The sequence below is a fragment of the Coturnix japonica genome, chromosome 1 (genome assembly GCF_054131305.1).
Source record: "Coturnix japonica strain WE chromosome 1, WE-NBRP24, whole genome shotgun sequence".
Taxonomy (NCBI): Eukaryota; Metazoa; Chordata; class Aves; order Galliformes; family Phasianidae; genus Coturnix; species Coturnix japonica.
The window spans coordinates 52,329,574-52,356,053 of record NC_140663.1 but is presented as its reverse complement, the minus strand read 5'-3'; the positions used below and the strand labels follow the sequence as shown (position 1 = coordinate 52,356,053).

General features: G+C 50.6%; 2 protein-coding genes across 12 annotated transcripts in view; both read left to right on the top strand.

Annotated features, from left to right (window-relative positions):
- Positions 1-4,535, top strand: part of CBX7 (chromobox 7) — a 9,900-nt gene extending 5,365 nt beyond the window's left edge. For 2 of the 9 annotated variants that reach the window (XM_085519934.1, XM_085519954.1), the window contains 5 exons: positions 194-259; positions 723-789; positions 1,345-1,684; positions 3,660-3,791; positions 4,266-4,535. In XM_085519934.1, the coding sequence (XP_085376060.1) occupies positions 194-259; positions 723-789; positions 1,345-1,684; positions 3,660-3,791; positions 4,266-4,300 (640 nt within the window). In that variant the 3' untranslated portion in view covers positions 4,301-4,535. Of the gene's footprint in view, positions 1-193; positions 260-722; positions 790-981; positions 1,252-1,344; positions 1,685-3,656; positions 3,900-4,265 lie in introns of those variants that run through there. The other 7 variants (XM_085519927.1, XM_085519946.1, XM_015863429.3 and 4 more) reach the window with 6 other exon arrangements.
- On the top strand, positions 4,266-26,480 carry CBX6 (chromobox 6). Of its 3 annotated transcripts, XM_032444751.2 has the most exons (6): positions 4,266-4,385; positions 10,836-10,925; positions 12,344-12,387; positions 12,481-12,546; positions 12,628-12,694; positions 18,963-23,157. In XM_032444751.2, exons 2-6 carry the CDS (start codon positions 10,878-10,880, stop codon positions 19,935-19,937), a joined length of 1,200 nt encoding a protein of 399 aa, XP_032300642.1. In that variant the 5' UTR covers positions 4,266-4,385; positions 10,836-10,877; the 3' UTR covers positions 19,938-23,157. The 3 variants fall into 3 exon arrangements, with proteins under 3 accessions (XP_032300642.1, XP_015718871.1, XP_015718863.1); XM_015863385.3 differs by lacking the exons at positions 4,266-4,385; positions 10,836-10,925 and adding an exon at positions 12,136-12,211 and having other exon boundaries at positions 19,017-26,480; XM_015863377.3 differs by lacking the exons at positions 4,266-4,385; positions 10,836-10,925 and adding an exon at positions 12,136-12,211.

Sequence of the window (26,480 nt, the reverse complement as noted above, 5' to 3'; positions counted from 1 at the left end):
GTTTGGCAGAATGGGAGGTGATGTCTGGCAGCAAGTTTTGGGGGGAATGGCTAGGATTCCTCAGAGCTCTAGCAGTGTTGTGGCAGGCCTTGTGAAGATGATATCCAGGGCCTCAGCACACTGGGAACAGCCCTGCAGAGGGAATGTTTCATTAAAGCATTGTTTACTTTATATTCCTTATGTTTCTCTTCAGATACAGCACATGGGAGCCAGAAGATCATATCTTGGACCCTCGCCTGGTAGTGGCTTACGAAGAAAAGTAAGTGTGTGCGTTCTTTCACTGGTCACGGGAAATGGTGTCCTTATTCTGTTGTGGTGTCCCCACTTCAATCATAGTTGAGACGCGTAGCAGTGAGTCCTTCTCTACCTCTGTAACCTGGCCTTGATCGAGGCAGATAAGGCAGAATGAGGCCAGGCACAAGCACTGAGCCAAACAACAATTGTTCTCAGGTTTTAATTGGGTCCAGAGCTGGACTGTTGTGATGGGAGGTGATAAGTTTCCATAGCCTGTTCTTGATCAGTTAAGTCAGAGAAGTTCCTGTATTGCAAGAATTTCACTCCTGCAAGAAGCAGTTCTGGGATGTTTTCCAAGTCCCTGCTATTCACTGTTGGTTTTTAACAGAGGAAATGAGGGAGCTCTGCTGCAAAAGGTGGAAGTCCTGGCTAGGCTTTGTGCTGTGGTGTTTATTACTTTGTTTGATTTTTTTGTTCATCCTTCACAGGGAAGAGAGAGACCGTGCTTCAGGGTACAGAAAAAGAGGTCCCAAACCAAAGCGCCTCCTACTGCAGGTAGCTTCTTGCTCTTCTTTTGTATATTTCTAATTAGTTAGTGCTGTGCTGCTACTCTGCTCACAGGAAGGTGGAAACTGTCCGTTGGCTGTTGCATGGACAAAACTTGGAGGTAAAATGCTTGAGCTCAGTGGGCAGGCAGGTACTTTTAACCTGTTAGCTGAACAGCTAACGAAACAGCAAAAAAAAAAAGACACAAAAGTGCAAAAAACAGCTCTTGCTCTCTGAAATAGGATCTTGCCTGGTTGACGTGGTCTTTTCATTTCACACTGGGCTTGGACTTCCCAGCATGTGAAAGGCAGTAGCTGTTTGGAAGTGGACTTCCAGCGTGCTTTGGTTGCCACACAGAGCAGTCAATCCTAAACAAAGTATGTAAGGAAGAGCTTAGATTGCAGGTGAAGAGATGAGAGAAACAGTGTTGTAGGAGCACCACAGCTTCTCCTAGGTCACCTAGATGCTCAGGTAAGAATAGATTCCTGGCCCCCAGGTGAGAGCCCTGATGACTGCATCGTCAGATTCCCATTCTGAACCTTGCTGTGTTGATATTCTTGTCAGCGGCTGTATGGCATGGACTTGAGGAGTGCCCACAAGGGAAAGGAAAAGCTCTGTTTCTCTCTTGCACGGAGGTTTGGAGGAGGAGACAGTAGCCTGCCAGGGGCCAAGACAGGGCAGGCAGAGTTCTCAGAGAAGACTGGGGGAACAGTCCTGCCATTCTCTCTCCGGAAGCAACGGAAAAACCAGAAGTACTTGCGACTGTCAAGGAAGAAGTTCCCCCGCATGGCAAGTCTGGAGAACCGAAACTGCAGGCATGAGTTCTTCTTGAATGACGCGGTAGACCTGGAGGCTCAGCAAAGCCCTGAGGACTGGGAGGCCACACAGCACACCAGCAAGGAAGGTAAGGCCAGCCTCCCCTTGACTGAGAAGTTCTGGGGCATGAGAAGGATGCTATACATGCTGCCTCCTTGCTTGCCCCGTCCTGGGATTGTGGTTGAGGTCAGATCCTCAGAGCATCTCTTGCTGGCTCGCACTGTGACTTTCATTTCTGCAGACCTCTTTCCTGGTTGGATGACTGTAGTTTTTGAGTACTGCCACCTCTTTTTAGTCTTAAATCAGCAACACCACTCCCAGTGTTAGAAAACATACAGAGGTTACTAGAAGTTAATGTTGTGTTCTGATTTCCTTTTGGCAGAGGTGACAGTGAGCTTTGCCTCTATCCACACACCCGCATGTGTTTTGTCTGTTGCTCATGTGAAAGGAGCTTGCTTGGTCTTGGGCAGGCTCTGACATTGGCACTCCTCTACTGGTGCTGCTCTAAGAGCAAGCAGGAATGTCCTTAGGAACCCACACTACATTCCTTCTGCCCCCTCCTTCCCTTTCCTCTCTACACCCCACATCCTCTCTAAAGCCCATTGCTGTAGAGCTTATGTGAGAGGGGGGTGAGAGAGATAGGTGAGGATGGTAACTCCTGTCTGATCCTGCTGAGTAGGTAGCATGAGTGTAGGCATGCGAGATAGCCTGGCACATTTGGCATTTTGGGAAGGGATACCATCCTCTTGTGCAGGAGGGCTGTGGGATGTGTACGTTGCTCTGAGTTACCAGGGAAACTCTATCCGTGCATTATTAGAGCTTCTGAAGGCGTAAGGCTTCCTGAGGAGTGGAAAACAAGGGCTTGTGCTGCTTGTAGTAGTTAAGAGAATCCTGTTGCTCCTTGCTGGGAGTAGTAGCCAGCCAGGTTGGATTCAGCAGGATTTTGGGGAGAACACAGTGTCCAGGGAATCAGCTCTGTCCCCTCTTCTTTCAGACGGGGACTAGAACAGCACCTGAAATCCAAGGAGGAAGCAGTGGGGCAAGTACAGAGGAACCCAGAGTCACATACTGTCAGCAGGCAAATACGTGGGGCTGTTTTCACTAGAAGTACTGGCCTCTAAGGCATTTGGGGATCTGAAGGGTGAATGGCACTGATACATAAAATGGTTTTTGTTCTCACCTTGATGCGTGGCATGTGTGGAATTCTAGTTGGCTTTAGGGTTATACACCTCAAGTGTGACAAGAAGAAGCCATAAATAACCTTTTAGGAGTACGTTCTCCATATTCTTTGCCCAGCTTGAGATAACAAGGTATGGTACAGGTGCAGTGGCAGAGGGATGATATGTTTTACTTCCTTTCTCTGTCTATTTTTGTGGCTGTCTCTGGGAGCTACAGGTGGTGAGATTTTGGATGGGAGACAGACTGTTAATTATCAGTGCCAGAGGGTAGAAATATTTGGGTTTCCTATGGAGCTGTTGGGGAGTGAAGGAAGAACATGAGAAACTGGGAGCAGCCTCCCTGTGAAGTAATAATCACATTTTGTAGACAGGCTGCATTACAGATGCAACATGAAGAAGACCCTCAACTTTGGATCCATTTGGCTCCCGTTAGAGGATCTAAAACTTGTGATTTTTGACTTTTCAGGGGGTAGGACATTTGCAAGGTCAGCTTGCTCTTGGGTGAGTGTGTTTAGCTGATACAGAGGCACATGGGTTGAGAAGGAGACACTGGGGAAGTGTGGATGGCTGGAGGTGCTGGGTGGTGTTACTGCATGCTGTCGATCTCCATGTAGACTGATCCAATGCTGGTGTGTGTCTGAACACCCTTACAACTATCTACTTTTCCCTTTGTAATCTGCAGTGATCCTCTGTTTTTCCTTAGCATCTGAATGAAGGGCTTGCCCATGCTCTTTCTTGCCTTGTGTGCGCAGACTGAATACGAGCTGATTTCATCCACCATTTGTCAGAAACGAGGCACCTTTTCCATCCTCCTCTTTTCTCTTTCTCTCCCACCTTCTCTCCCTCTTACTAACATGCTCTGTCTGCCTCTCCTTTTTGTAGCAGATGTGGATGGCAATCTCCCTTGGATTCCCACTGTGCCCCCCAGCGAAGTGACAGTGACAGACATCACGGCAAACTCCATTACCGTCACTTTCAGAGAAGCACAAGTGGCTGAGGGCTTCTTCCGAGACCGGAGTGCGCAGTTCTGAATCTTCATTTTTCAGTGCTCCCCAAATCTAGTGCTTTTAGAGTGGGGCTAGGGAGGGCTTATTTTATCCCTTAAGAAAAAAGATCCAAAACGTCTCAGAATGTTTACAGAGACCTTTTTTTCTTCTCCTTTTTCCCCTTTCAGATACGCAAAAAAAAAAAAAGGCAGCATGGGGGGGGGCGGGGGGGGGGAGGTGTTTGTCATTGCTTTGTCCATCTGAAAAACTGACAGCCCTTTCCCTGGCAAAGACTCCCCTCCTAGATGTCAGAGCAGCAAGCTGAATGATTTGGCTTTTATGCTGCTAAGTGGCAGCAGCTGCATTTGTGGGGAGAGAGTATGTGGAGGTGGAAAGAGAGCTAGGCCTCTAGCCTGCTGCCTTGTTCTGCAGTTGATACCCCTTGGATAAAGACATTTCTCTGTGCATTGCTCTTCCCACCTTCCTCCTCCCTCTCTTCATGCAGCACTGAGAGACGATGGATCCTACCTGTGTAGATAACTACAGCCTGTTAAACCTTTCTCTCCAGTGCTGTTTTCCCTGGGGCCTGCTGTCAGGACTTCAGAACCGTATTTGCCTGTCTGTGGTAAGTAAGGCTGTGCAGCGCAGCAGGTCCGTGTAGACAGCAGAGGTTTCTCTGATCGTTGGTCATATAGGAAAGACGGAAACGCATGTCTGAAATGTAAATTGGCTAACTAAATTCATTTTGCCCTTGTTAAAAGCCCAGAAACCCAGCGTAGTTGAGGCATACCTCAACTAAATGTCTATGCTAAACATCATTTCCAGGCTTGTCTGTGTTGTGTGAGAAATGTGTTATGAAAAGTGGGGTTGTTCCTATCTTCTGCCAAATTCTGGCTTGATGACAAATGCTGCCCTAAATCTGTGATGGTAGTTGGTTGAAATCTGACTCTCCTTCCCTGGAAGGAGGGGCCAGTAAGACAACTGAAGCATTGCCTGGCACTGCAAAGATATTCGAGATACTGGCACAGGCCCAGGACACAGAAATTGGACAGAATTGAGCTAGAAATGGACCTTGATTAGTGGTAAATTCTGTTCTTGGATGCTATTGGGAGATCCAAGGTAAACAACATGCGGAGAAGTCATGCATTAGAGTAGAAGGGGGTGGGGTTGGGGAATCATAATTCTTAGCAAGGAGAATGCTTGGATTGCACTGTCTGAGTAATATTCTTCCATGACTCCAGTCTCCTCACAGTATCTGTGATCCTGTACTTCTTTACTGATGGAAACTTCCCCTTGGAAGGCTTAAAACTTTGCCAAGGAAAGTGGTCTGCATTTCAATAGACCCTGCCTGATCTTGCACTTAAAAATGCCTCATGCTGGACTGCCTGTGATGCTTTGAGGTATTTGAAGAAATGCTGTATTTTGAGTTGGTAGCTTAGCATAGCATTTGTTCCTGCCTGTGCATATTCTGTTCCATTTTCTTGAAATCAAATTTTATTTAAGTAACTTAAATTTTTAAATACAAACATTTTCCTATGGAAAGCAAGAGAAGTAAGCTACAGTCTGAGGTGGGAACTGCCAGAGAGAGCTGCAGGGGTATGCTGGCTGTTGTGATTACCATCCTTAACTTCTTTTGTTCCCTCTTCCCACTGCACACAAAGCAATTTCTTTCCTGCTGTATTTATTCTGTATGAAACTATGAGCCTTCTGAGCTCGGAGGTATAGGTATCTGTGGAATTGGGCAGTGTGCAGCAGTTCCTTTGAAAGGCTTTGCCTGCTGGCTTACGGAGTTTGGGAGCTTTGGGACTTCTGGTCATCCAAACATCTGCTTTTTGCAAAATGCTTGGGCTGCCCCCTGAAGCTTTTATTAAAAGCAGGTTTTACCTCAGATAGGATGTGACAGGTCAGTGCAGACTTAAGATTTCCCCTTCTATCTCAAAGCTGTTTAAGTAGGCCAGTCTTCCACTGTGTCAAGGCATTTTCAGGACCACGGGGAAGATCCTGAATGTCTGAACTAACCTGTTGTCTCCCAGATAAGTGACATGGAAGTTTAATTACGGAGAAATCAGAGAGGGTGAGAAGCGAAGGGGGGGGATAATTATGTAGTGGAAGGAAGAGTGAGCAGGAAAGAAGCTTAGAACAGCTAGCAAGGGCAAACTGATGAGGTAAGCATGCAGGCCCAGGATGTGGGTGTCTGGAGCAAGGCTTCCAAATCTGGAATTGTATCACATAAATAGGTTTGCTCTCTTCTGCAGTGTGTGAGGTTGCACGGTGTCATTCACACAGTCACACCCTACACACACACACGTCCCCCTCTTCCTGACATTTGCCAAACAGGCAGAATACGTTCATCTTCCTTCTTATTGTGACCTGTGGGCATTTAGTGTGGCTGAGTCTGCTCACCAGGGTTGCTCACCAGGTAGGTCAGGTAGTCAGTTATAGAAGCACAATATTTTAGCTCGTTTGGGGAAAATTCTTGAACTCCAGCTCATCCTGCTGAATCTTCGTGGCATTTATGGGATCTGTTTTCTTTAATGCAGTTACTGCCACCTTTGCCTTCATCACGTTGTACAAACACACCAAAATCCTTCCTACTTATTAAGGTTCCTGTCATCAGCTGCCCCTGGAAGCAGTACCAATCCCGTGGCAGGAAGGAGCTTGTCACAGAAAACCAGTTCTTCATCCTCTGCTTTTTCTTCCACTCACCAGCTGAGACTTTTTAGTGTTTTGTTTTAGCATTTCTCTTTAAACATCTTTTCCTTCTCTTACAGTAAAGGTTTTCAAAAAACCTGTGGTGTTCTTTCAAAGAGGATACACCCACAGCTTCATCTCTTAATCACGCTTGGATCAGGCTAGCTTATATTTTTTGTGGTGACTAATCTCCTGACCACATGCAGTGTTGAACAAGGTACCTGGCTCCCATGCTGCTTTAGGTACAAGTCAGTTAGGAGTTAACCACCAGGTTAAGGTGCAGCAGGTTGCATGTGCACGGGCTTGGTTTGTGTGTGTGAGGAGGAGTTTGCAGTAGGAAACTAAGCAGTTACTGTGGGGTGGTTTGGTTTGGTTTTTTGCTTTGGGGATTTTTTTTATTTTTTTTTTTTTTTGTCTTTTACATTCACAAATTCAATGTCCAGAATCCATTAAAGATTTTTCTTTTGGTCTTTCTAATACTCTTCCATAGTATCTGGTGACATATCATTGTAGACTTCCTTGGTGGAGCTGGTCTTCAGGGACTTAAAAATTAACTTCATTCCACTTCTGCCAGTGTGGAGGTGTATGGGGCTTTTTTACTTTTAAGGGTAGTAGGGCTCCTCTGGGTTCACTTTTCTCCCAAATCCTGTCTATCTTTAGGTTCAATCCTAAATCTGGATATTGAGCTGGAACTTCTAGAGCTAACATACAAAAATCGGATGCTGTGCTCAGAGCTTTGTTACGCATTCCATTTGATTAGGAGAGCCAGAATAGCATCCAGCTGAAGCAGAGTTTAATAACTCTATTCAAAGCACAAGCTGAGAATAGAAATGGGCTAACTCTCCCATACCTCATTTGGCTCTATGGCTGTAAACAAGGAAAACAAACTTCAGCCAGTGGAACTTAATGAACTGTGCACAAGAAACAAACTCTCAAGGAAGAACTCTTCTAACAGTTGTTCCAATGTGAGAATGACCAGCTATGTTTGGGGGACAGAAGTTTATCTTTCGTCAGTCTTCTCACAGTAACTTCACTGTGTATGATGTGACAGGACTGAGGGGCTTCGTGAGATGAGAAAACCTTTCTTGTTAACAGTGGTTTAAAAACAATTGGAAAGGACTGCCTCTGTTCCTGGCTGGTTACAGACTAGATGTTGTTGCTCAGATATGTAAGTGATGCCTTGGAACAGCAAGTTTTAACACGTAAATAGTGGCATTAAGTAGCCTTGTAGCTCCTGCATGCTCCTTTATTGTCTTGCCTTTGCTTGGGGGCCCTTTTGCTTGTGAAGTCAGACCAAGGTATTTATTTTCTTTTCTTTTTCTTTCTCAAGCACAGCCAGGGTATTATTATGAGAACACCCAGATGCCATTCTGTTGTCCAAAATAAGCTTACGTTTGTTGGTGAACTGACCCTTACTTATGTCAGAGCCTCGTACAGCAAGAAGCTTATTGAGAAAGGAATGGCTCTTTTTGTTGTTGTTAGTGTTGTGAAACTATCCAGAATTGTTCTCTTAGTGTTTTGTGACTGAATGTATAAAATTGTTTGTTTGCCTCGCAGGGAGCCAGTGGCCCCAGTGCTGTTTCCTGCTCTGTGGCAGTCAGTGTTGTTTGATGGTTTCTCTGGAATAGAGAGGGAAGGCCTTGCACAGGTCAAAAAATAGGCAGGTTTAGCTCGTGTAAGACCTTCAGTGGTAGCCACAACAGAGGCTGGGGTGCGGAAAACAGAGTGAGAGCTGTTAGCCACATCCATGCATTTGAGCAAAGCTGAATCTGCTATCGCTTCCCCACCCCTTCTTCTCCTCTCAGGTTTTCTGAGGTAGGGAAAGTGTGGAAAACAACTTTTCCTAAAGCTAAATGGTATCTATTCTTCCTCAGCTCATCCCTTGCTTGCCTGCAGTGTGAGAAGAAGAGGGGTGCTGGACTTCCTAGGAAAAAAATAGTAAGGACAGGAAGAGAGGGAAGGAGGTGCCTCAGGTTTGCTCCTGCTAGGTTGCAAAGGGCAGGCCTTTGGGTTTACCTTAGTCTCCAGGAAGAGTGGGAAAATTATACGATGGGGAAGGAGCAGGGGATGAAATGAGGCCATGTTCAGCCACTGTTCTAATGCTGTCCCTTCTGCTCCAAAGCCTGTGATCCCTTGCATCAGCTCTGGTGTGTCAGTGCTTCAGAGCAGTCAGTGGGTGGATGGCCCTCTGAGCAGGCCATGCAGAGAGGAAGTGCTCCATTCGTGTCTCTCTTTTATCATTTAGAAAGCAAGGGAGGCGTATGCTGACAGCTTATGTAGGGTAATTTCTACATGGAAGTATACAGCATTAGTATGTATAGGTGAAGGGATCATGTCTCTTTCACTGTTTTCAAAATAGTTGTCCCCAAGGGTACAGTGAAGTCGATCTTGAGACAGTAGGTTATGATGAAGAGGCCCCCTGAGTCTGACTGCAGTGGAGCTGTCTTTGTGAGGCAGCATAAACCTTCTGGGTGTTGAAGCACCCATGTTCCAGCCAGGCAGCTGGGAATGCCCATGGAACTGTTGAAGAGAGAAGTAATCGCTTAGAATGGAACTCAGACTTCTCAAATACTTCCCAGGTACTTCCTTGCTTTTCCTCTTCCAGCCCTCTTCCCTTGCCCCCTTAAGTTCTTAAAGTACGATGGGTTATCAGGGAGTGGGTCAAGGATGATTCCCAGCTAACAGCGATGAACAGAGCTCACTGGGAGATCGTAATGGCTGTTAGGCCCAAGAAGGATGCCTACCAAGAGGGTGTGGGTAGAAGCTTTGCTGCTGGAATTGTTTCTATTTGCTGTGGGACATCCTGCAAACCCTTCAGGGGTTCCTGTCTGAAATACACTCTGAGTATGTCAGAGACCAGCAATTGGGTATTGAAAGAGAGAGCTTATAAGAGTGTTCAGAACCTCTTATCAGCTTATCTTGTCAGTGGGATAGCAGTTGTGACTGGGAGGGGGATTTCAGAGGAAGTGGAAAGACTTGGTTTTACTTTATTTTTAACCAGAAAACGTGGTGTCAGCACAAAGAAGCTCTTTGCGAGTCTGTCAAGATGTTAAGCAGCTTTTTATTTTTTTTTCTTTTTGCTTTTAGTCTGAAGCATGTTTTGAAGCACTTTGAAAATGCAAAGCACTAGGAGTGCAAAGTACTCCTTGTCGTCTGCCTGAAAGTGGCATTTGAAAAGCATTTGAAAAGCATTTGGTGAGATGGATCTATTTCAGGTCGCTAGCTGTCCCTTATTTTCCAGAGCTCCCCCACCCAGCTCTTCGCTTCCCTCCCATGGCTGAGGGGAGCTGTGTTGAGTGGAGGAGGCTGATCAAGGTGGGAGGGGAGGCTCACAGGGTTCCTAACCTGTGTGCTGGCTTCCTCCCCATCACCTCCTTTATCTGAGAAAAGGGAGAAGAGGAGGAAGTTCAGTTGCAGTGGTCCTAGTCTGGAACTCTGACTGCTTCTTCTAGCTCTAGAGATATCTTTATATCTGGCCTGAAGAATTGCACCTTATGAGTCTGGGGTAGGAATGGGGAGGCACCTGTCCTCTTGCAGGTGGTGTGGAAAGGAAGGAAGGCTGAGCCAGAAGCAGTCTTCAGGAAATGCAGGATTTTTCTGCAGGCTGTTTGCTCACCTTATCTCCAACATAACAGCAACCAAATAACTAACATCATCCAAATGAAGCTTTTATTCTGCATATCTGAAGGGCCTTTTGAGCAGGTTAGGATGAGAGGCTCTTCTTTCTTACCTAGCGAGCTCTACAGTCAAAGGAACCTTAGTTCTCTCCTGGGGTCTTCGGCTCCAACCTTCCCCTCAGCTTAGACACTCCATTTGGACTCTTTGCACACTGACTCATCTAACGTGATCTGCTTCCCTTCTGCTGGGGGGCAGAAGATGGGCTCTACTGGGAGAAGAGGGTTCCTGGTTCTCGTTCACGTCTCTTCAGCTGTTGCTGTTGTTTCTGTCAGCACGATCGAGTATGAGAGTCTTTGCACACAGAAAGCTTCCTTTTGCACAGAATGAGCTTCTAGCTTTTGTACTGACTAATTGAATGTATTGGGGAGGGGTTGGGGGGCGGGGGGGAATAGGCCGTAAACCAATTCCACATGAACCAATGGGGGTATAATGCCTTGTCTGAGCGAGCGTGTGCTGTAAGCGGAGGTTGTAATGGCAAAGGGAGGGCAGGCTCAAGTCTGATTTGACACAAAGTGTGGTTTTATTTTTGTACTGATACGGATAAGAGACTGTACAGCATCTATTTATTTAGATGATTTATGTGGTAAATGTTGCAAACAAAATTATGAAAATATTAAATATGAAAACTGACATTTACCTAATGGGCTGCTCGTCTGCTTATTTACCTCCTTTTCTTTTAATTTAACGGCTGAATTATTCCCCTCAGTCGCTCCTGTCAGTATAAACATGCAGTGTGGTTGAAAAAAGAATGGAGAAAGGCCCCTGCGTGCGTGAGAGCCACCAGGAAAGAAAAAAGGTTTGTGAAGTACGGAGCATTCAAAATGCTGTTTCTGGCATTACTCATTAATAAAAGCCTTGAATTGAAGTAATTTTTAACCGGGGGGTAAGTTAGAGCTATACAGGGCTGACCTGGGACAGCTGCTCTTTGGTGGATCCGAATTGGAGAAGGAGAGCACTGCTCACAGCACGGCTACAGCTCCGGGTTTGTTAGGTTACAGCTCCGGGTTTGTTAGGTCTGCCAGCAGCAGCTGGAGGAGAGCGTGGCCATCGCCTGCATCCCAGGGCTCCTGCTACTCGTTGCAGGTAGCTTAGAGTGAGTCAGTCGTGCCAGTCAGCTTGGGCCATGCTGAGGGTTCACCTGTGTTACCAAAGCTGCTCTGAGCCGGCCTGACCGCTGCCATGGGTGCGGGCCTGCAGCCAGCCGCTTGTTTTGCTGGCAGCAGCTTGGCAGTCAGGTGAAGGAGTAAGAAGCTGCAGTGCAGCATTACGGGAAAGCCTGCTCCAGAGATTTCCTTCCTACCCCTGCCAATGCTGCAGCGGCTGGCTGCCATTCTGCGCCCAGTGCCTTGTCCTTCCACATGCATGTGCTGGCTGGATTAAAGGTTCGGCTGGCTCTGTTGCTGTGCTGCCTCTCGCATCCATGCAGGCTAACCTGGCGGGATGCCTGAAAGCAGGGCACCTGGCTCCTGCCTTGCTCCTCAAGGAAGTGGCTTTGGAAGGAGGGATGCTGGAAATCCGAGAGTGCTGCCGCAGCCTGGGCCTCCCTTTGGAACTCATAGGAAAGCTGTGGGGATACCATGGGTACCACTTAGGCTGGAGGGGTGGTGCAGGCTATTGCTTGGGCTCCAGCTGCTGCAGGAGGAGGCACATGTTGCAGCCGGGCGGTCACGTTGACACTGACACCTCTGCAGCATCTGCTGGGGGCCGCTCACGCCCCGGCTCTCGGACGGGCGCTAAGTACCGTGCCGCCTCAGGAGGTTAATGAACACTTAACGAGCGAAGCCCCGCAGGCTGCGCGGCCTCTTCCAGCCGTGCTGCGGGCCCCGCTCCCGCTTCGCTGCGGCCCCTTTAAGAGCCGCCCCCCTCCCCACCCCTCCGCACCATATTGAGGGGGGGGGGGGTGGTGGAGGGTCACGCGCGGGCGCGGGCGCGCGCGAGCCGGCGGGGGGGCGGGGCGGGGCGGGGCGCGCGGGATTATTATGGGCTGCGGGCGCCGCCGGCGAGGCGCACAAGATGGAGCTGTCTGCAGTGGGGGAGCGCGTCTTCGCCGCCGAGTCCATCATCAAGCGGCGCATCCGAAAGGTGCGGGGGGCGGACGGCCCGGCCCGGCTCGGCTCGGCTCGGCCCGGGGCGGGTGGGAGGGAGGGAGGCCTTCCCGCTCCCCCCTCATCCTCCTCCGGTCTCACCCCCGCATCTCCTCCGTGTGTTTTACAGGGCCGCATCGAGTACCTGGTGAAATGGAAGGGCTGGGCCATCAAGTGAGTGCGGGGCGACGGGTGGGGGGGGGGGGGGGCGGCGGGCCGCGAGGTGTCGAGTCCCGTGCTGACCCGCTCCGCGGTGCCGCCCGGCAGGTACAGCACCTGGGAGCCCGAGGAGAACATCCTGGACTCCCGCCTCATCGCCGCCTTCGAGCAGAAGTGAGTGAGCGGAGCGGGCGGCGGGGGGCTGCGGGGAAGGCCCCCGGGACGGCACTAACCGTTGGCTTTGCCTCCCCGCAGGGAGCGCGAGCGGGAGCTGTACGGGCCCAAGAAGAGAGGACCGAAGCCCAAAACTTTTCTGCTGAAGGTAACTCTTATTTACGTCCCTCCGGCCTAGCGCGCCGCATCCAGCCCCTCGCTGTGCCCTCAGCGCTTGGCGTGAGCCGGGGGCAGCGGGGCCCCCTCACGGCCTCTCCCCTCGTGGCCCCTTCCATCTGCGCGCCGTTCCCCACGCCCCGCTCGCTGTGGGGGCTCCCATCTGTGGGCTGCAGGCATTGGAGCGGTTGCTTTGGTGCTCCGGGACACCCCTCGCCATCATCCCAGCAGTCCCAGTGCTGCCCTCACCCCTCGATTTTACCCTCTTTTTAAACTGAGAAACGTGTTAGCTCGGGGTACGCTGTGGGTTTGTTAGCCCAAAGGCAGAACTCCATGCTTTGCTCCCTTCTCCTTCCATGAGTATCACGGATTCAGGTGAACCCAGCCAGCGCACCTCAGCGTGACTGAGACAGGTAAGGGAGATCATGGTTTTGATGCCATACAAACATATGGAACAGCTGTGCAATGAGGTATCTCCATCACCATCTCCGTCTGTGGCTCAGAGCAAGTCCTCATCCCCTTATGCATGTTTCCCCAGTGGGTTAACGCTCCCCTCTGACTGGCAGCAGCAGGAGCTTCACTCCAGTTAGCCCAGTGCTTGGACCAAGTGAGCAGCGAGAGGGGTAGAATGTCTGCTCTGCTTTCTGAAACACATGGGGGAAATGTAGGAATTGGGCACATGCTGATGCCCCAGGCAAAACCCAGGGGACATGGTAATCCCCTGCAAGTCCCTCCTTCTCTGTCCTCTGCCTGTTTTTCTGCTAGCAGCTTTTTGCATCTGCAACCTGAAAGCTACAAATGTAACTGATGGGTGCCACCTTGTAATCGTTGTGCAGGGAAGCTGGGCTAGGTGGTTTTTCTGGCAGTCATGCATTAAGTGAAACCCTGGTGTTAAGGTTTCCAGCAATGCAAAGGAAAGCTGAAAGGGAAACCACCGGCTTAAAATAGTTCCCCTCTTGAATTAAAAAGCGCTGGGATTTGTAACACCTGACATCGTTCGGCAGTAGGGAAGTGTTGCCTTTGTTTATTCTGTGCTTTTGACACTACCGTGTATAATCAGTTTCTTTTCTTTTGGTTCTTTGTGGAGTGTGGAAAAATCTATTGCCAATTTTTCATTCTCATTCAAACAGCAACAAAATCCATTAAAAAAAAAAAGAAGCAAGAAAAAAAAAACCAAAACCCCCTCATCCCTCCTCTTCTCCCCTTGCTTTTTAAACCCCTCTAAACTTGGAACCTGAATTATTCAGCAGCATCCTTTGAATCACATCCCTGACACGTTCCTGCAGCACATCTTCCTTCTGCCAGCTTCTCAAACGTTATCCAAAACCTGTAGGTTTGTGCAGCTGGTGCAGTGCTCCGGGGAGGGTGGAGCTGTCCTGAAGGTGCCCAGCTGAGGGAAGCCTAGATCAAACAGAGCCCTGCTGCTCCCACTGCAGCTTGGGGACAGAGCTGGTGCAACGGCTGGTGCTTTGCTTGCTGCTACTTCAGAACCTGCCCTAAAAATAACGGCCTGGGCCAGGCAGCGGGAGGTAACTCAATCTCCACCAGCTCTGTCTCAGCTTCTCAGCTCTGTTCAGGCAAACGGTGAGCAGCATGGCTGCCACCAGAATGGCTGAGACCAATGTGCATCTTGGTCATCGTTTCTTGAATGCTGGCCTTTGCCAGCCCCGCAGTGCTGTTTTGCCTCATGCATCGTTGACGGCATTTTTGGTTCTTGGCTTCCAGTGAGAATTTCAGAAGCAGGGGAAGAAATTTGACTCTTGCATCTGAGAGAGTCTTTGAAGTTGGCAGTAAGAACAATATTCTTTTTGATCTGCTAGCTGAACAGATTAGGCCTGGAGAAATGACGTTGAAGCGGGAGCCTGGCCTAGGGCTGCCGTGGTGGCCCGCCTGCCCTTGGCTTGGTGGCTTGCTAGGATCTCCCATATGTGTCAGGGCTTAAACTTGGTCTTCTGAATCTCCAGTAAGGCATGGAAATAAGTGCTCCCACGTGCCGCCATTCCCTGGCCCGGGGGTGTTTTGATTTGCAGATGGGGATAGGTTTATCCAGGGATTAGCTGTCAAAAGCTGCAGATAGGCACCCCTGGGGGATTTGCAGAACGCATTCCAGCAGGTTAGAGGCCCGCCCCTTTGGAAAAGCTTTGAAAAGCTGCATCTTCAGCCACCTGCTGCCTTTGTGAGCCAGGCTGCTGTTGCTGAGAGCTGCCTAACACTTGCCCTTTCCATCAGGCTGCTGAGGGAAGTCACAGGCCGGGCTTTGTGATATCGCTATCAAGATGGCCGGCATCGTGAGAGACCCCTTCAAACCTCAGCTGCAGGGTTTGGGGGCAGGAAATGGGACTTGATCCTCTGCATGCTAGGGGCAAACTTTCCCACAGCTGACTGAGCTCAGGCTTGGCGGGAGGCTGTCATTCTTGGGAGGCTCCTGGTATGCCGTAAGCTTTGTGCTGAGCGCTCAGAATGGGCAGCGCTGCACATGAGGCTCTTGCTGCAATGCTTATATGTCTGCAGAAGGCTTCCTTGAGGACAGCTCGTGCAAGGTTAGAAAGAGATATCGACCTGTCATGCACACTGTAGTGATATTCCTCTCTCCCTCTGCTTGGTTTGCTCTTTATGTTTTGCTTTTCCCTCAGCACTCTGCTGCGAGGAACGCAAGGCTCACCCACTAATCTAATAAAGTATAGTGAGTGGTATTAAGAGACAGGGCCCAGTCTCCAAGCTCAGTGGGTGGCTAGCAACGGCTTCTCTTTGGGATGGCTGCAGATACACGAAAGGAAAAAAAGGCTGGAGAAGGTTAATGGGGGGATAAGTAACAGAGCAGAGCGAGAGGGGACAGAGGGGCAGAGCAGCGTGTTGTTCTGTCACTTCGCCCTTCCTTGAACTCTGAAGCTGGAGTTGGATTTCTTTTGATCTCCTCCCTGTTCGTAAATTATCCCCGGGCGGTTTGAAAACAGACTGTTCCCCTTTGTGGCATTTTGTTCCCCTATCCAGTAGGGAAGCTGTAGTTTATGGCGGTGTTGCTTGGGAGAGCTGTGCTATGAACTGGCTTGCCATTGCCTTGTCACTTGGAAGGCTGTAGAAGAAAAAAGGGCAGTAAAAAGGCAGAATGGCAGCCAAAAAGGGGAAAGAAGAGCTGGTTGGAGCAAGGACTGTGGGAATGCAGGTGGAGAATAAAAGACAAAGCAGAACCAGTAATGCAGCGCTGCTATGGTGCAGCAGTGCTACTGAAAATCACTCGATTCTGAAGTAATTAACTAGAAATCTGCTGCCTTGCAAGGTCCTTTTTTTTTTTTTTTTTTTTTTTAAAACCTCCCTTCCCCTTACAGATTGCAAAGGTTTTGATATGATTCAGGTAAGCAAGCGTTTACAAAGCACGTGTCAGTGCATGTGCTTGTGTGCCTCAATACGTTCAGGGAATGAATGAACAAATACGCGTGCTGGGCCTCGAGGGACATTTATTCAGAAATAGTAGGGAACAAGGGAGATAATACTTGTTCCCAGAGGCAATGGGAAAGAGCTGCACAAGCTAAATAAAGGTGATACAGATCCCAAAAAGGGAGGGGGGGAAGGGAAGCGGTTGCCTTGCTCCCGTGACAGAGCGCTGCAGCAAGCCTCCAGAAGCCGCTCCTGATGTAGGCTGAGCTGTAAGCAGGCAGCAAATTACTTATGTACATGCTGAGTACTTCTTCAGTGGTGAGCAAATCCTGCGGGTGAGAACAGCAAAACCCCAAGAGGTAGCTTCCATTTGGAGAAGTTCTCAGCTGAGTAACTCACCGGTGATGCAGCTGAAAGGATTAAATAGGTTTGGTTTTAAAGACTTAACGCTCATACAGCTCTTGAGTGTGTCATTGTCATGGGTCCGAAGCAGGGAGCTGCCAACCTGAGTGCTGAGTCTTCTGCAACCTGAAGGTGCAAGTCGCTTAAAGATGAAAGCCAGAGAAGGAAATTACAGCCCTGGAAACATGCTGTCCCTTTAGGAAGAGGCTCGAATTTGTATAGCTGATGCCTGAATAAACCTGATCCTGTAGTAGTAACACTGATCTTTGCAAGTGAGAGGATGGTGGGGGCTGGTTTTAGATAGAGCGTCTTGATACTATTTTTCTTGAAACCTTACCTGGAAAAACAAGCTGAAGGTAAGTTGTGTATCTGCATATTGTTCATTGAGACCAGTGCTGAGGCTGGTCACTGGGGACAGCACCTGGAGAGGGCCTGGCTCACCCCACTGCTTGACAGCCTGGCCTAAGCAGTCCATGGTTTGTGTAGGCTGCTCAGAAAGTACCCAAACTGGTATTTAACAAATGCGGGGAGTAAGTGGAAACAAGACACGCAGCAGACAAAGGAGACCTGGTGGTTCTGGTGCACTGGGAAGGCCCCAGCCATGCACGTTGGTCTGTGCTAGCTGCTCTGTAAGCACCAAAGAAAGGCAGGTCTCTATAGTCAAAGCAAGACAGGGGCTGATTAATGAGCATAGGCAGAGAATGTTGGTGGGGCTTTGGAAGTGGCCAGGCAGCAACTGTCCCAGCATTACCATTTTTCTTTTCCCCCAGTTGCTGGGAAACTCCACCAAGGAATTCAGGGTGTAGAAAGCAGCTGTGGTTGTTGGTAACTGCTTCCTTTAAACTGGGGAGTTAGGGGAGGCTGTATCACTTCTATTAATGTTGTGTCCTGGTCAGGGCACAGAGGGATGTGTGGAGCTGTGTGGCACAGAGGAGGCTTAGGTCTGCGTTTTCACATAGAGTAGGGGATGGAGGCCTCTTGGTCACAGTCCTTTTGGAGCCAGGATATGCGTGGTACTGCAGGGAGTAATCTGATGTTAGCCAGGGAGGAACAAAATGTCTTCACATGCCCATTCTCTGCTTGCTCAGGGTCTTCTGCGACTCTTGCTGAGCCCTCAGTGGGAGTCGAGGGGCAAAGGGCTCTGAGCTCATTGTGTGGAAGGAAAGTTCGCCTGGGCCCCTCGCTCAGATCTGTTAGATTGCTGTCTTGACAAGAACATTTTTTCCCCAGGCGTTCCTTCGGTAGGAGGCACAGGCTGCAGGGTGACAAAGGAGATGGTGTTGGAGTACTTAAGCTTTCAGCTGGCAGGCAGCCATCCCGATCTTGGCTTGTGTGAGGGGGCAATTGGAGAAAGAAGTTGGGGAGGAAAAGCAGCTGTCTGTAGCACTGCAGTTCTTGTTGTGCCCACGAGATGGAGGAAGCTGCATGCAAGCTGGGTAATGATGGAAGAGGGGGCTCACCCCATCGTCATGTGTGGGCTACTTCTGCTTCAAGGAACCACCGAGAGGCATAGAGATGGGGTTTTGTTGGGGGGAGGAGTGGGCTGCAGGTGAAGTACGGTGTTCCAAGGGACAAGGCAGTGCCAACCTTGTTTGCACTAGTGTTAAGCAACTTGGTCACGGTTTCCATTTGAAAACTAAGCTCCCGTTCTCCACAGTTCTTGCTCTTATCTAAGACAGCTTCATCAAATCACCATCACCTACCTCTGTGTTCCTCAAGGCCCACATCTACCCTGTTTGGTGGTGCAGACAAGTCTGGTTGTGGGAGCTACCTGGATGTAGTTCTCTTTGCCTCCCTCTTGTCTCATGCTTGTTCCCAGAGCATGCAGGGCAGCTCCCCTCTCTCAGGACTGGTACTTAGTTTAGGGCGCTAACTCAACACTGGCCAAACTGTTGGTGCTAAGGGTTACCAAACATTGGGAACCATTGCTTGTAAAATGGCTGGAACCTGGCAGTTTTCTCTTTGGGGAAATATGTGCCAACAGGGAAGTAATTAAAGCTGCACATAAAGGATCTGGACAACCCTCCTTTGCTTGTATAGGGGCTGTGCCACAGCTCCCAACAGTCCATAGTCCCAGACAGCACATATATTCCACCCCATCTCCCCATGCCATCCTTACCATGCTTGTCACCACGTGATGGTGGCATCTCTCCACCATCATTTGACAGGGGATGAAACGGGGAGTTGGGTGCTGAAAGTGGGAGCTCATACTGTTGGATCTGACACTGAGGGCACGTAGGGGGAGTGATGAGCTGGCTCATCCCTTCTGTGGAGCAGCCTCAGAGGGGCAGATTTCTGTCTTGACTCACCAGCGGATTCAGTAGGAGGGTGGTTGTGGATTCATGGTTGTCATTAATGTGGATATAGATTTGATGTGGCATTTCTCTTCAGCAAGAGCGAGGCGAGAAGCGTCTGACCTGAGATTTGGCTGCACTTAGGCTACCTCTCTGACCCTGTTTTTGTCTCTCTCCCCACCACCGCAGGCTCGGGCCCAAGCGGAGGCCCTCCACATTGGGGATGTACACTTTTCTGTCAAGCCTGGTTCTAGCACCTCATCTCCCAAGCTCCACTCCAGCGCCGCTGTGCACCGGCTCAAGAAAGACATCCGGCGATGCCACCGCATGTCCCGGCGTCCCCTGCCCCGTCCCGACCCCCAGAATGGCGGAAGTGTGGGTGGTGGGGCCGGCATCCGTCCCCCCGTCTCGCCCTTCTCGGAGACCGTCCGCATCATCAACCGCAAGGTGAAACCCCGTGAGCCCAAGCGCAGCCGCATCATTCTCAACCTCAAAGTCATTGACAAAGGTGGGAAGCCGGCCAGCGGTTCCGGGGCCCTGGCTCGACCCAAGATCCCTTCCCGAAACCGCGTCATCGGTAAGAGCAAAAAGTTCAGTGAGAGCGTCCTCCGCACTCAGATCCGCCACATGAAGTTTGGCGGCTTCTCGCTTTACAATAAGCCGTCCACTGCGCCCACCCCCTCTCTGGAGGGCAAGGGGGAGGCTGAAAGCTCCCAGGCAGCCTCCTGTGGGCTCATGATGGGCTCCACTCCATACGATGCCCCCAGCTCCAGCTCCTCTGGCTGCCCGTCGCCCACGCCCCATTCCTCCTCTGACCCGGATGATTCCCCTCCGAAGCTGCTCCCCGAGACCCTGAGCCCAGCCATTCCCGACTGGCGCGAGTCGGAGGTCCTCGACCTCTCCATCCCACCTGAGTCAGCTGCCACCAGCAAGCGTTCTCCCCCCAGAGGCTGCAGCGGGGGGCAGACGCCCTCCTTGCCCCTTTCCTCTTCCGACCCAGAGCTGGAGGCCAGCGACTGGCGTCCCGAGATGTCCCCTTGCTCTAACGTGGTGGTCACGGATGTCACCAGCAACCTGCTCACGGTCACCATCAAGGAGTTCTGCAATGCAGAGGATTTTGAGAAGGTGGCGGCGGCGGGTGGCGGGGGAGGCGGCAGCAAGTGAGCCAGCCAGGTCCCCCTGTTCCAGAGGCATGGGGGCTCTACCTGTGAGAAGTCGTGGTGTGAATGGCTGTCCTTGGTTCTCTCCTTCTCCCCTGCGCTGTCCCTCTGCCCTCACAGCCACCCTTCCTCCTCCTCCTCCCCTCCTGCTTGGTCTACCCAGTGCAGAGGTCAGAGCGTTGCAGTGGGGGGAGTCAGGAGGCAGGGTGGGCTGTGGTGGGGCCGAAGAGTGGTTGTTTGTCCTTGAATGTGGTGGTGTCCAACTGGCGGTGGAGCCTTTGGGGTGATCGTGTTTCTGTGTGCCTGTGCTCCTCCACCCTTCCCCTTCCATCTTTGAAGAGGAGCTCCAGACCCTCAAGAGGTGGGTAAAAGAAGGGCTGGAGCCCACATCCCTGAGCCTTCTCCCACAAGGTGCACGCAGTCTCTTCCATTCCTGTATTTTTCCCCTGCTGTGACCTGGATCCTACTGTCCTTGCCCTCCTTGGCCCGTGGCCTGGATCCACCATCTCTGTGCCGCAGTGGTGGATCCAGATGTCCCGCAAGGAGGAGAGGGGTGTGAGGTGAAGTGTCACAGCTGCAAGGTGCTCATGACAAAGCTGGGGTGGCTGGGAGAGCCCCACACAGCAAACATCCCATGGTGGCTTCTCTGTTCCTGCAACTATTGGTGCTACCTTGGCAGTTGTATTGTCAATTTCGGGCAGCCTGGTGTCTCATCTTCCCCTGCATCTTCCAGCATGCTCAGCTTTGCAGGTGGAATGGGAGAAAAGGGGAGCCTACCTCCAGCCAAACCTTCCTTCTGGCATTCATCACTTGCACTTGCTGGGGGAGAGGGCATCAAATGTATCCTCTCCACCCCTTCCAGACCCTCTGTGATGGGAGTGGGAGCACCCGTCCTTCAGTCTGGGAGGAGATGGTGGTCTCCTGCCTCCTCTGCAAACTTCCCCTGAGCCGTTTTGCTCCCTCAGAAGGAAGGATGGGTACTAAGGTGGGTGATGTGCTCTTCCCACTCCCTCTCATCTCTCCTGTTCCCCTCTGTAGGATGTTCTGGAAGGAGTGTTCCCCTCTGTTTTTCCAGGATCTGAAATGGCCCCTTACAACTGCCACTAAAGGTGCTAACAAGAAATTACTCTCACGTCATAAGCCTGTGTGCTGGCTCTCTCTCAGAGCACCTCTGGGTTGATACAGACATTCTTTGGCCCTTGCAAGTAAGAGCAAGCGAGATCACAGCTCTTTCTCTGGTGCTCTTCTCATGCCCAAAACGAGCTCTCTTCTCTACCTGCCACTTCTGTCTTGCTTATCTCTGTACCACCCTAAGCGTCGTGGTGAAATGCCACTCCTTCCTCTCCCTTCTCTACTTGCATATGGCTGGGCTGTAAGGGCAAGGAAAAGGTGCTGATGGATCAACCCATGGGAGAGCCTCCCTCTCCCAACCCTGTCCCCACTGCTGGGACTGGGACAGGGGGTTTTACTTCTACATCTATGGTGCAGAGGTGGGAAAGGGTGGAGAGAATTCCCCACTCTGAGGCCTGCAGCTGTGCCCTGAGCGGGTGAACACGAGTGGAGCTGACCCTTTGGTGCTTCTGCATGAGGGACAGGGCGCTGGCAGCTGACTGCTGTGGGCAGTGCTCCTGCCTGGAGCTGTCATTTTGTGGTTTGAGGGCAGCAGCGAGGCGGTCTGTGGGAAAGAACTGGGGCAGCAGAAGGACCAACCGACCGCCGATTGTAATTAGAGCCTCCCTAAATTGCAGCTCCTCAGTCGGCGCAGTGAAAGCCTCACTGCCTGCCCACAGTGATGCCTCATAGCGAATGGGGTTTGTGTTGGGTTCAAGGGGGCTCTGGGTGCTGTGAACTCCACCCTTGGCACACCTCTTCCTTTCTCTTCCCTTAAGAGCTCAGTGGGTGCTTCGGGGATGCGGCTGCATTCACAGCTGAAGCCAGGGCAGGGAGAAAGAGACTTCCCCGATTCATTCACCCAAGCTAAGGCTTCCTATAATATGTTGGACTTGTGTGCGTGTCTGTATTAATACCTGCCTGTATTCTTTGTGTCTATACTTTTGCATCTTTCCTGTGCCTGGCACACCCGGCGTCTCTTATTTGAGCATAGCCTATCCACTGCTTCAAGCATGAGCAGTCCATAGTTCTGGGGAAAAGCTTATTCTTAGGGGAGCAGCAAAGAGGTGCTTCTCTTTTTTTCTTTTCCCCCCTTCTAAGCAACAGCGATGAGAAACCACAACTATTTGGAGGCTGCAGGATAAGAGGAGCTTTGTGGGGTTGATGCAAACCGACCTGTCACCTTAGGTTGTTCAGTTGCTGTTTGGTGTGTATGTGGTGATGTGTTTTGTTCTGTGATAATGAGGTTCTGAAACAAATTGAAGCGTTTAAGTGGGAGATAAAAGGGAACTTTAATAGGAAACTCTCGATGTGTTGTGGCCAAGGTGCGTTGGCTTGGCAGACTTCTTTTCGCCAATGTCTCTTATATGGTGTTCTTTGGGGGCGGGGGGCAGGAACTGCATAGTTAAAGGGGTTTTGCCTTTCTCCGGAGTGACAAGCAAAGGGGACTGTCTGAAGAGCACACAGTGGGTGGTGGTAGGGGTGCTGTCGTGGCGGGGGAACTCATGCAGTAGATCCTCTTTGCAGAGGAGGAAAGGAATACCATCCGGCTTGCAGACACAGCTCAACCACCTGCGCCACGCGTCGCTCCCCGGGCGCGTCGCCAGGTGGGAATCAAACCCTGAACCTCTGGATCTGGAACACAGATCCTGTGCTGCTTCCAGGTACAGGCTGCTATCTGGAAGTCTCCAAGTGCCCTCGGGTGGACGCGCCGCTTGGGGCCGACCAACCAACCTTCATATTTATGTGGGTTACGCTCTTCCTCCTCAGTTTTTGCCCTTGCTCTTGAATGGAGATGGGGAAAAAAAGATCCATCCATGCCCTTTGGAAAGGGCGTGAGGTTGAGGGGGAGGAATTCATTTGAAAGTATCCCTTTCCCTTCCCCTACACCCTAGGAAAACAAAAACAAAACCAGGGAGATATTCTCTGTGTCTGTGCCATGTTTGTTCTCTTGTCGTCGTGTTTTTAGAGGAGATTTTATGATGGAGTGGGAAAAGTGAAATGATTAGTTTTGCATAAAAAAAAAAAGAGAAAAGCTTAAAAAAAGTTTCTACAGGGAGAGAGAGAGCGAGAGAGAGTTTAACAATGAATAATAAATGCGGTGATTGCACAAACTGTAGCGGTATTAGGCGGTCCTTAGAGAAAAGAGTATTTTGTAGTATGGAAGCATGTGTGTCTGGGGTTGTGTTGGGTTGCTTGAACCGGAGGGAAAGGCATTCTGGGTCTGGCAGCCATCTCCGAGCGGAGAAGGTGAGTTGCGTGTTGGAGGAACCCCGTCTGTCTGCAGCCCCCTCCGCCCCTGCCTCCCACGTGTCGGGGTTCCCTTCCCTCCCATTCCTCTCCTGTGAGTTAAGATGGAGTCTCCAAATGGTTTATCTGGCCAAGCAGTCCTCAGCAGCGGCTGCTCTTGGCCCACCACGTGGAAACAGTTGACTTTCTTTGCATGCGCAGCAAGCTGCTAGGATTTGGGGTCAGCATGCGACATTCCTGCCAGATGGCCGCCTCTTCTCTTCTCCCTTCCCCTTGTCAGAGCAGGATGTAGCACAGTGAGCTCATGTGGGAACGGGATGCACCTCCTATCCATAGGGTCTTTTTAAACTGAGACAGAGGAGGCTTAGGTTATATGTTAGGAGGAAGTTTTTCACTCAGAGGGTGGTGACGCACTGGAACAGGCTGCCCAAGGAGGCTGTGGATGCCCCATCCCTGGAGGCATTCAAAGCCAGGCTGGATGTGGCTCTGGGCAGCCTGGTCTGCTGGTTGGTGACCCTGCACATAGCAGGGGGGTTGAAACCGGATGAGCATTGTGGTCCTTTTCAACCCAGGCCATTCGATCACTCTATGATTCTCCCAGTGTTGGGTAGGCAGTTTTCTTGCAGGATTCACCATGTCAGGACAGAGAACCCAGCCCCATCCATGTGTCCCATTGCTGATTGTCACCACGTCCTCAGGGCAGGTGAAGGAGCTGCCCCATGTGCTCGGGCTTTGCCGAGGTTGAGATGTACACCCTCTTCTCCAGGTTCTTCGTGGGGAGGTGAGGCTCCGACAGGGTTTTGCTTGAGCGGGACCATGTTCTTCCACTCCAGCTTATTGGAGCTGTCCTAATGTTGTCCTAACATTTCAAAGCAAGGAGGTGTGCTGTTGTACACTGGCTTCCCTATCTGAGATGGTCGTTTATTCATCTGGTGTGGGGAGAAGGGAAGCCACCGGCTCTAGGGGACGCTAGGACAGATTTTCTCACCTGGACTTCTCTTGGCTTAGCAGCAGTAGGCAATGTGCGTACTGCTGCCTCCCGCAGCCTGGGCTGCTCCTGGGGATTTTCTCTTCTCTCTGAGCTCTGTCAGTGCTTCCCACAGCTTTCAGCTTGGACCTGCCGCCTCCTGACTCGTGCTCTTTTCACTGAGCAAAACGGGACCAGGGAGGCGTGCAGACAGAGATGCAAGCTCCTTTTGGGATGGGAAAACAAGCAGGCTGTGGTGAGCCGCTATTGCGTTTTGTTTTCAGCAGACAAGGGAGCATTTCTCCACGTCTCCCCTTTCTGAAGTTCCTAGGGAGATTTAGGAAAGAATAATTGAAAGGCAAAACAAAACACCACCAATCCTGCTCTTCACCAGGTAGGAGCTGTCTCTGAGCTGAGTCTTCCTAGGGATTCTACTCCCTTTCCCAGCCCCTCTCTATGGAGGGGGCTCCAGCAGCTCCCCGTGCTCGGAGGTGGCCACATCCCGATCCCTCCTGGCAGGGATGGGAATGTCTTCCCTGGGCTCTGCCCTGCTGAGGGTCACTGCCCCAGGTCCCTGCGCTCCTGCCTGCCATGGGGCAGTGTGGGAGTAGATCCTCCCCCAGGGAGGTGTGACAAACCTGGAGTGCGTGCCTGGCTACGTGCTGATTTTTTCCCCTTCCCCACTTTCCAACGAGACCTTTCCCTCCTTGCCTGGCGCATCCTTTTACTCCAATGTCGCTTGCTTTTTGCTGCATCTTTCAATAGCCCAATAATCTTGCAAGAGCTGGGATCTTATTTACTTTTTTTATATAGAAATCTATAAAAGAAATGCCCCTTTCCCTCTCCCCCTCCCCTTCTCCCCACCGCCCTCCTCCACACCATGCTGCTGAGGGCTGGGTTTGGGGCTGGGCATTAGGGGCCGCAGGGCTCTGCTGGGGTCAGAGGAGGGCTGAGCATGGCTTTGGAGATGCCCTTCTCTGTGCTTCCTGCCCCAGGTGGTTCCAGCAAGCATCTCGGTGCTGTGGGTTTGAGCAAATAAGTGGCTTTATTTTTAATTTGTTTTCATTATTTTTTTTTGTAAGGTGCTCCCCAGTGCATTTGGTTTCTTTTTGGGAGGGACAGATGAGAGGAGACAGACTGTCTCCATCCTTGCCCGTTCCTCCTTTGCTCATCCATCCATCCACCCATCCATCCATCTTCTGCTTTCATTCCCACACAGGGTTTGGTCCCCATCTGTGCAGGGCTTGGGCTTCTTTCTCCCTTCTTACAGCGTTCTCCTCCCAGCAGTGAGAGGTTCTGCCCTCAGCCCTGCTGGGAAGTACACAGGCTCAGACCATGCTCTCAAGCAGAACCCCTCTTTCAGGATTGTTTCTCATTCATTTCCTTTCTGTATAGACAGCTGCCCAGCAGCGACAAAGGACAAGGCCCTGCCTCATCCATTTCTCCTTCTCACCCTCCCCAGTGCCAAGCATAGGCTGAAACCCCACAGATCCTGAGCTGTGGCAGCACCGGAGCCCTTCTCCTCCTCATAGAGAAGGTTGGAGCTGCTCCCAGAGCGCTGGGGGGGCTCCAGTGCAGCCCATCCATCTCCTTATCTCCCCTCACTCAGCATATGGAGTGAAGGCGGTCATTTTTTGTTGTTGTTATTGTTGTTTAATTTAAAACAAACCTAAATATGTATCTTTTTTTTGTTGTTAATTATTATTTTGGAGGGGAAAAAAAAAAGCGAAGCATATAAAAAATGGCGCCCGGATGAATTGTATTATCTATATAGCTTTCCTTCTTTATTTGGTCTCACGGTTTATCATTTCTCAGTAGAGCGTTTGCCTTTGTTGTTTTCTGTTCCATCCAGTTCCCAGCTGGCTAAACTCTGAGCGGAGGAAGGGGGGGAGAGGAGGAGGGGGGGGCACAGTGGGGGGGTGATGGGATCACCCCTTCCCCGCTGCCCCCATATGGAAGCGGTTGGCTCCAGGTTTGGGGTATGGGGGTGGGGGGGAGGAGGGGGGTTGTGCTGATGATTCTTGTATTCTCTTGTACATTTTGTTCTTTCTGCTGCTCTTGAATATTGTATCGATGCCAGAAATGGGGAGTTAAAAAATAATAATAATAATAATTAAAAAATTTTAAAAAGGAAAAAAAAAATTAAAAAAGAAAAAGAAAAAAAAAAAAAAGACACACACAAATAAATAAATAACCCCAATAAATTGTTACATTCCAAAA